Source organism: Engraulis encrasicolus, chromosome 20 (genome assembly GCF_034702125.1).
Source record: "Engraulis encrasicolus isolate BLACKSEA-1 chromosome 20, IST_EnEncr_1.0, whole genome shotgun sequence".
In the NCBI taxonomy this organism is placed as follows: domain Eukaryota; kingdom Metazoa; phylum Chordata; class Actinopteri; order Clupeiformes; family Engraulidae; genus Engraulis; species Engraulis encrasicolus.
In genome coordinates this window covers 8,410,925-8,419,363 of record NC_085876.1, presented here as the reverse complement: position 1 = coordinate 8,419,363, position 8,439 = coordinate 8,410,925, and the positions used below count along the sequence as shown (strand labels likewise).

The 8,439-nt window shown below is 55.7% G+C and overlaps 1 protein-coding gene across 1 annotated transcript in view; it reads left to right on the top strand.

Annotated features, from left to right (window-relative positions):
* ahdc1 (AT hook, DNA binding motif, containing 1) overlaps nucleotides 1–8,020 on the top strand; it is a 34,783-nt gene extending 26,763 nt beyond the window's left edge. The window contains exons 2-5 of the mRNA XM_063186142.1: nucleotides 2,097–2,134; nucleotides 2,632–3,878; nucleotides 3,957–7,704; nucleotides 7,938–8,020. Of these exons, the coding sequence (XP_063042212.1) occupies nucleotides 2,820–3,878; nucleotides 3,957–7,664 (4,767 nt within the window). The 5' untranslated portion in view covers nucleotides 2,097–2,134; nucleotides 2,632–2,819 and the 3' untranslated portion in view covers nucleotides 7,665–7,704; nucleotides 7,938–8,020. The remainder of the gene's footprint in view (nucleotides 1–2,096; nucleotides 2,135–2,631; nucleotides 3,879–3,956; nucleotides 7,705–7,937) is intronic.
* Nucleotides 8,021–8,439: the final 419 nt, after the last annotated feature.

Here is an 8,439-nt window from a genome sequence, read left to right as displayed (position 1 = left end):
TTACTGAGAGCCTTAACCCCTTAATGCACGCCGTACCTCCAGTGGCACGTTGTAATAGTCATTGAAAAGTTAACTACCATAGTACTACAATACCATGACATAACACAGGGCCTTTAGTAATTCACTACGACTTGTTCATTGCCATACTAGTAACAGCACATTTATAACGCTGTGTCTTCATGGGTTAAGTAACAGATTAAGACATAGACATGACAGTTTTGGCGACAGTAAGGTTATAACATACAATAGGCTCTGCGCTAAGGGGTTAATCCCAAACTGCTCCTGGGGGCAGGGTAGTACCCTATATGGCAGCCATTGCCAGTGGTAGATGAATGTGTGAAGCATATAATGTAAAGCGCTTTGACTGCTGAAAGGAGTGGAAAGGTGCTACGTATATAAATACTGTCCATATAGCACAACTGTCACATACACCAAAGTCACACTTATTTTTACCAGGTCGGTTCTTCAAGACAAGCCCAAGATCAGAACTAGTGAAGACCAAGTCAAGACAGTCAGGCAAGCCGACGGGGGGGGGGGTCAAAGGGGTCAGTTGTCCTGGGCCCAGGAGGATGGCTGGGCAGAGGATTGGGTCCTCATTACATTGTCTGTAGTGGGTGGGGGTCGTATTGCAATATTGACAGAACAGAGAGCTGCGGCGAACTTCCGAACTTTCGTGTTGCAGTTGCAATAGAGTCAAATAATGCTGGAAAATATTAACGAGAACCCCGTTGGCCATCTACCCCCTTAATAACACCCCCAGTATTGTCCATAGGGCTGATAGCTCTTTTGCAAGTATGTGCACTCGGTCACACATGGTTGCTTGCGTTACGTAGCCTCTTACTGCAGATGGGGTCGGCGGCAGGCCTATTCACTATTGGTTGAAAATACTAAACTGCATCACAACAACATTGCTATAACAGTACTGGGAGCCTTAAGTAACAGATTAAGACATAGCCATTACAACTTTGGTGACAGTGAGGTTATAACATCGGCTCTGCGCTAAGGGGTTAAGTCACGCAGCAAGCATGTCCCCAGCCATACTGTACTGAAAACATATACATACAGTAACAGAGGTCTGAATTAGCTAGCTACCAGGGCACGCTGAGAAGTTAGGAGCCTTTCTCAAGGGCATGTCATACTGTATGTAAAGGTCAGAAATAGCCTAACCACTACATTTACTTACCACTGCATCCCCTGTCGGGTGTCACGGATGCCGTTAGCAGAGTCCGGTGGTAGAGCGTTAGTAAACCTCCCTCCCGAAGCCTCACACTGATGAGACAGCGCTGAGCTATCGGCCTAGACCTTTAAGGTCAATGATTTTGCACTTGTGCTCCCATGCCGAAGGGTTGCTACAGGTCGCGAGTTCGAGCCCTGAGTGGCAGACTGTGTGATGACCTTGGTTACACCATCATATGGCTGTGAGAGGATGGAAGAGAGTCAATCGGCAGCATTTGTTTGATGTACTCAGCTGATAGGTTTTAGCTCTAAAAGGTCCAGAACCTAGCCCAAACCTAATCCAAAAACATCTGGGTGAACAGACAAAATGAATCTCAAAAGACATCCTTTTGAGATTCATTTGGTCTGTTCACCCAGATGTATTTGGATTGTATTTACCGTAGCTGTATTGAACGTATGTACGTAATGAACGTATTTTACTGTATTAATGTGAATGAACTGAATTGAATTTTATTTTATTAAGTGTAATGTAATTATTAAATGTAAACAATTATTTCTTGAATGGCCTGGTTGAACTAACCATACGATAAATAGTCATTATCTAAAATATGTTTGTGCAACCACACATGGTTGTACACCATGGCTTTACACCAGTCGCATAACAACCAGGCCCCAGGGCAAAACACATATAGATACCCCACCCCCAAACACCCACTCGGCCTGCCAAGGTCATGATTGGGCCCCCACAATGCCAACAGGAGGGCCCTGGGCCCATAGACAACAACCCCCCATAGCTCTGCCCCTGTTTTGCACTTTTATTTACCCAGCAAATGTTTTGCTTTCATTTGTGCATTCATTCAAGGTTAAGCCCATTGCTTGGACTCCCTGGCTAATATTTTGTGTATTCTGTTTCCCCACAGCCCCCACATTCATAGAAATGGCAGCCAAGACAGAAAAGGTAAACAGCGTGATTTACTGCCGAATGACTGTACTGATCATAGTAGTCATTTTCAGTGTAAAAGAGAGCATGTGTCAAAAATACATACATTCTCAATTATGCGGTGTCTATACAACATAGAGTAGTGTACGAATAACCAGAAGATTGTTAATGTTTCTATGTGTTCAATTAACACTGCAAAATGTACTGTGTGTATCAAAAGAGTACAATAATTCAGTAGAATATTTAATGAAAACTGTAGAATTTACAAAACCATTTAGTCATACATGAGCAATGGATTGATGGATTGATCGATGGATTTATTTATTGATTGGCTGATTGTTCATTGATGGATGAATTGACATCATCATTATTTTCGTTATTGTGAAATACAGTACAACTCTGCTACACGTGTACCACCTGTACGTATGAATCACTCTGTGGTAGTTGTGGTGTCTGCTTTGTAGCTTTATTAATGACATGTTCTCTTTCTCTCTGTTTGTGTTTTATGTCCTCAGGCTCCTGTGTGGTAGCCCCCTCGTGTGTGCCATCAGGGACTGTGGAGCAGAAACACTGGTTCCCATATTTTGACAGCTAAACCAACAGGGGCCTTCTTATTCCAACTGATCTTGACTGGGCTACAATAAGCACTAGGAGGCTTCTGAAATAATCTCACACACACACAAACACACACTCCTATAGTCCCATGAGCGGCCTGTCTGGGCGTCTTCGATCAGGCGGCGTGCGCGTTGTGTGTGGGGGGGTGGCGGAGGAAGAGGACTGCGCCGAGCCGGGGGAGGCCTGGGGGGGCCCAGAGAGGGAGGAGGAGGAGGGGGCCCCCGCCACTGCGGCGGTCGCCAGTGGCTCCGTAGGACCCGGTCCCCGTCCCAGTCCTGGTCCTGGCTCAGGTCCGGTGGCGAGTTCGGGTCTGGGTTCTGGTCCCGTACCCTCGGGCCCCTCAGCCTCTGCTGGGCAGTACGGCATCCGCCCCCCTCACTCCCTGGCCAATGGCCTACGTAGCCATGACAACCAGCGCAGGGCGTCCTCGTGTAAGCACAGGGGCGAGGAGGCTACGGTTACCACAACGACAACAGCGGCGACACCTGCGAGCCTGCATCAGCAGGATCGGCAAGCCCACGCCCCCATCAACACCCCACCTCAACGGCCGCCAGAGACGCACACAGCCCAGCCCTCAGAGCTGCCCACAGAGTCTCACACAGTGTCTCATACGCCAGGGTGCACTCGCTCAGAAATGGAGCTGGAATCGACAGCGGTGCAGTCACAGTCACAGCCGCCGACACAGACACAGACGCACAACCAAACGCCGTCGCCGCTCGTCAAGTCTGTGCCGTCTGGGCATCCCCCGCTCTCCTCAACCAGCTCCACCCTCACCAACACCATGACCGGCACCGCCACCACCCCCAGCCCCACCACAGCCCTCCCCCTTGACCACACCAAGCCAAATCACACAACCACCACAACACCAACAGCCGCCACCACCGCTTCTGCCGCGGTCACCGTGTGCGGGACGGGCGGTGTCGGTGTCGGTGCCTGTGGTGCCGCCCCTAACACCACGACAGAGCAGGAGAGGAAGTACACCCTGAGGAGCTCGGGGCGGCCGCGCTTCCCAAGCCACCTGCGCAAATCCAGCAGGCTCCGCCGCACCTCCGAAAGCACAAGGGAGCGGCAGGACGACGAGATCCTAGAGATACTGGATGAGGAGGAGAGAGCGGTAGTAGTGAAGAGAGAGGAGAGACCAGTAGTGAAGAGAGAGGAGAGGCCAGTTGTAAAAAGAGAAGAGAGGCCAGTTGTAAAAAGAGAAGAGAGGCCAGTAGTGAAAAGAGAGAAGAGGCCAGTAGTGAAAAGAGAGGAAAGACCTGTCATAAAGAGAGAGGAGAGACCTGTGGTAAAGACGGAAGAGAGACCGGTAGTGAAAAGAGAAGAGAGACCGGTAGTGAAAAGAGAGGGGAAGGCGTGGAGAGGAGGACACGGAGGAAGGCTAGGATTAGGAGGGGTGGTAGAGCGGCTGAAAACAGAGCGAGTTCCCGAGGTTTCTCCTCCTCCTCTTCCTCCTCTTCCTCTTCCTCCTCATCCTGCTTTCCCTCCTCATCCTGCTTTCCCTCCTCATCCTCGCCCCCGCCCTGCTCCCCCTCGCCCAGCGATCGGCCACCCTCACCCTCGCCCGCCCCAGTTCGGCACCCCGACCCCTTGCATCCCGCGCAGCCTCGCCGAGTGCCCCATCTGCCCGCCGCACATCAAGCGCAAGGGCCGCTTCATGGGCACCCGCCGCATCGTGGTGAAGGTGCCCCGCATCCCCGTGCACCTCAGCCGCCGCCAGAAGAGCTACAAGATCTCCTCTCTGGAGCCGGTGGGCCCATGGGCACCAGCAGGGGGCGGCAAGGAGGCCAACGCCTCGGGCCCGCCGGGCGCGCCGGGGACACCGGGTGAGGGAGGAGGAGGAGGGCCTCCGCGCGAGCCCACCGCCCTGCTGCGCATGAAGAACAACGGCAAGAGTGTCATGGTGATGTTCCCGCCGGGAGAGCTGCCTGTGATCCTGAAGCGGCGCCGGGGGCGGCCCCCAAAACAGGCGCTGCCCGGGCAACCCGACCTGAAGGAGACCAGAGCGGCCGCTGCAGCCATCGCAGCCGCCGGGGGCAACGGAGAACCGGTCAAAAAGCCGCGCCGACGAAGACGGGTGAAGCTGCCGTCCCCTCAGCCGTGCTACGTGACTGAGACCAATGACGCATGCGGCGAGTATGCAGACGTCTTGTCCAAGCTGGCATTCCTGACTCGGCAGCCTCCGCCCACCGGGCGCTGCTCCCCGCCGCGATGCTGGACGCCCACGCAGCCAGAGAGTGCCAACGCCGTGCCCCCGAACCCTGGCCTACCCGCCCTCCTCCAGAAGCTCTCAGGGTTTCGGAAGAGGGGCGGCAGAGGGGGCGGTGGCGGTTTACGCGGTGGTGCGGCAGGACTCGGGGGCAAAGACAACAAAAGCTCCTTCTGTGAGTTTTTTGAGACCATTGGAAAGAAGCGGAAAGCCGTGCCTGAGCCGGGTACGCCGCGGGGCAAGCGAGGCAAAGGGGCCGCCGGAGCCGGGCTGAGCAGGGCGGCGCTAGCAGAAAAGATCCAGGCGGGCGAAATGATGGACCCCATGGCCCCTCCTGGTGAGAAGCCGCCGCGTAAGCGACGCCAGCGCAAAAACGGACAGCTGAAGGGCGGACAGGGTAGCTTGTCTGGCGACGACTGGGCCAATGGCAGCATGGGGTGGGGCGAGGGGAAGCGCACACCCGAAAGGTACAGCCTCATGTCCTGCTCTGAGGGGAGAGGCAGTAGTGCCGGCGGGATGTACGGCAGCCCAGGTGTGCAGAGCAGCAGTGGCGGCGATGACGCACAGGGACTGTTTGCCGGCTACTTCCGCTCGCTGCTCGACTCGGACGACTCCTCGGACCTAGTGGACATGTCCAGCCCCGCCGGCCACAGCAAGACGCCTGTGGGGTTCGAGGGTTCCCCGCACCGCTGGTCCCCTGCCTTCCCCAAATGTAGCCCAAAGGGCCAGAGCACTCCCACGGGCGAGGCCGGGGGCCTGCCTCAGACCAAAAGCAGCGGGGGCAGCAGCACCCCCGCCAGGCCCTCCTCCTACCCCTACGGACAGATATCTCCAACCACGCCCACCTACTCCAAGACCTCCGCGCTCTCCCAGGCCCGCTCGCCCAGCTCTACGCACCCATCGGCGGGCTACAGCCCTTTCCCTTCCGGCTACAACATCAGCGGCAGCGGTGCGCAACACCCACACATGTCTTCAGGCGTTATGGGCTCACCCAGCCAGGCACAGCAGAGGGGGAGTGAGTGCAGTTTTGGGTTCGGGCCGACAAAGGCCTCGTCCTCCCCCTCGTCCCAGTGCTCGATGGCCTACGCCGGCTACCAGCAAGTAGCCAAGTGCGGCTACGGGTCCTACAGCCCGGGCCACTCCGCCATGATGAGGGGTGAGGGAAACGGCCCCACGTCGCCCGGGGGAGGGGGTTACATGATGATGTCCAAATCCGGCCACCACCATGCTACCTCCTCCTCCTCCGCTGCTGCGTCTCCACATGAAGAGTACCGGCAGTACGCGGGTCAGTGGGGCTACCACCACCGACAGCAGCAGCAGCAGCAACAGCAGCAGATGTGGGGAGGCGGTGCCGCCAGTGGCGTGGAGGGTTTCATGGGGAGCCACAGCTACCACGGCTACGCTGAGTACGCCGGCGGCGGTGGCGGCGTCCCCACCACGTCACCAGAGTCCAAGGACATCCTGGACATTTCCAATTACACGCCGCAGAAGGCCAAGCAGCAGACACGGCCGTGCTTGGACACGCTTTCCGAGTCGTCATCGGACTCATCGCACATCAGCGGAGGAGGGGGAGGAGGCGGAGGGGGACGCGGCCCCCCACCGTCGTCATCGTACAGGCAACAGAGGGAGATGCCGGTCATGCCGATGGAGAGCCAGTCCAGCCTGTCGAGCCTGGAGAAGCTGATGATGGACTGGAACGAGAGCTCCACAGGGCCAGCATACAGCTGGAGCCAGAGCATGCTGTTCCAAGGTGGGGGCGGCGGCAACAGCTGTGGTGGTGGTGGTGGTGGTGGTGGTGGCGGAGGGGGGTCCACCAAGCAAGGTCGTGGACGGAGGAAACACAGCGAGAGTCCGCATGGTGAGAAGGAGACCTGCTCACCTGCAACGGTCACACCAGGGTCGCCCGTGAGCCCTTCCTCCCACGGCCCGCCGGCCAAACGCGGAGGGGGCGGAGGCAGAGGGTCCAGGGGTGCCCGGGGAGGCCGGTACGGCTACTCGCCCTGCCAGAGGGAACGATCCACGCCCAAATCCAAGATGGCGGCTCAGAAGTCTCCTCCGCGGAGCATGTTCCAGGACACACTGGATTACTACAGCGGAGACAGCAGCAGCCTGTCCCCCATGAGTCATGGCCCTGAGACCTGCGAGTATCCGTCTCCGTACTCGGGCCACAGCTCCACGGCGTCGTCTGACGAGCGCATCTCGCAGATCTACCCCAGCGAGACTACCTCCCTCTCGCCCAGCCCGTCCATGCAACTCGACATCCTGAAACCCTACCCTAAACCCGCCCAGTCACAGGCTCCCCACACCCAGTACTGCCCCTCATCCTCCTCTAGGACATTTAGCCCCACCCCGTCCCCGACGACGCCCCGCCTCATGCCCCAGCAATGTGGGGGCTCGTCCGGGAGCAAGGAGCCCATCTCGCAGTATGACTCACCCCGCTACAGCTCCCCGTCCCCGTGCTGGTACAACCCCCACGCCTACGAGGATCCCCGGACGCCCCCGACCACCGCCAAACGAGACGTGGTACCATCCACCCTGTCCATGATGAGCCCAGGCCTGAGGGCCGTCCCCCAATCCCCCTACCATACCCCTTCTCCCTCCGTACAACGAGGAGGTGGCCCTCACTCGGACGTGGGGGACCCTGAGGAGTATGGGTACCCTCGAGGGGGCGTACTGTGCCAGCTGCTCGACCAGACCAGCGAGGACTGCTTCACCAGCCTCTAGACAACAACAACAGGTCTCCATGGCAATGTGTGCGGCACAGGTGAGGTCTTTTTTTCTTCTGGCCACCTTTGTGGGCTTTGTAGAGTTGTTCTGGGTAAACAACATTGCTCTTCTATCTGGTTGTTTATCACACACACCTACACACACCCACGCGCCATGCACTTTTATATACAGTATATAGAATATATACATGCAGGGTTTTTTATTCATGAAAGATAATTGTGCTCTTGCAATTAAATGATATATCTCTCTCTCTCTCTCTCTCGTTTGCAGCTGATATGGACGACATCTTGCTCATTTTTACTCCTTTTTTAAAAAAAGAAAAAAAGACTGAAGAAAAGATACAGAGGAGAACAGCTTGGACTCTGTCTTTCTCCAGCAGTGACAATCAAGAGACAACCACACGCACACACCCAAGCGCATTCACGCACAAAAAAATACATTAACACATACATAGACACATTCACATATATTGTACACACATACAAAATACACACACACACACACAATACACATTCTGCCTCTCCTTTTTATGTTGGGTTGGGTGGGTTGATTGAACAGTTGTTGGTGCTTTGCTATTGTAAGTGAGAGAGCAGATAGTCAGGGAATCAGCCCCCCCTTTTCCCTCCCATACCCTTCTCCCTCCATTTGTATTTTAGCTCCAACATTATACAGTAAATATAGGAGGTTGTTCAGTTTGCCCCTGGGTGGAAACCTAAAGGTTCGCTGAGGAACCTATAGGTGTCAAATTAGTTCTTGGAAGAGAACACACTCC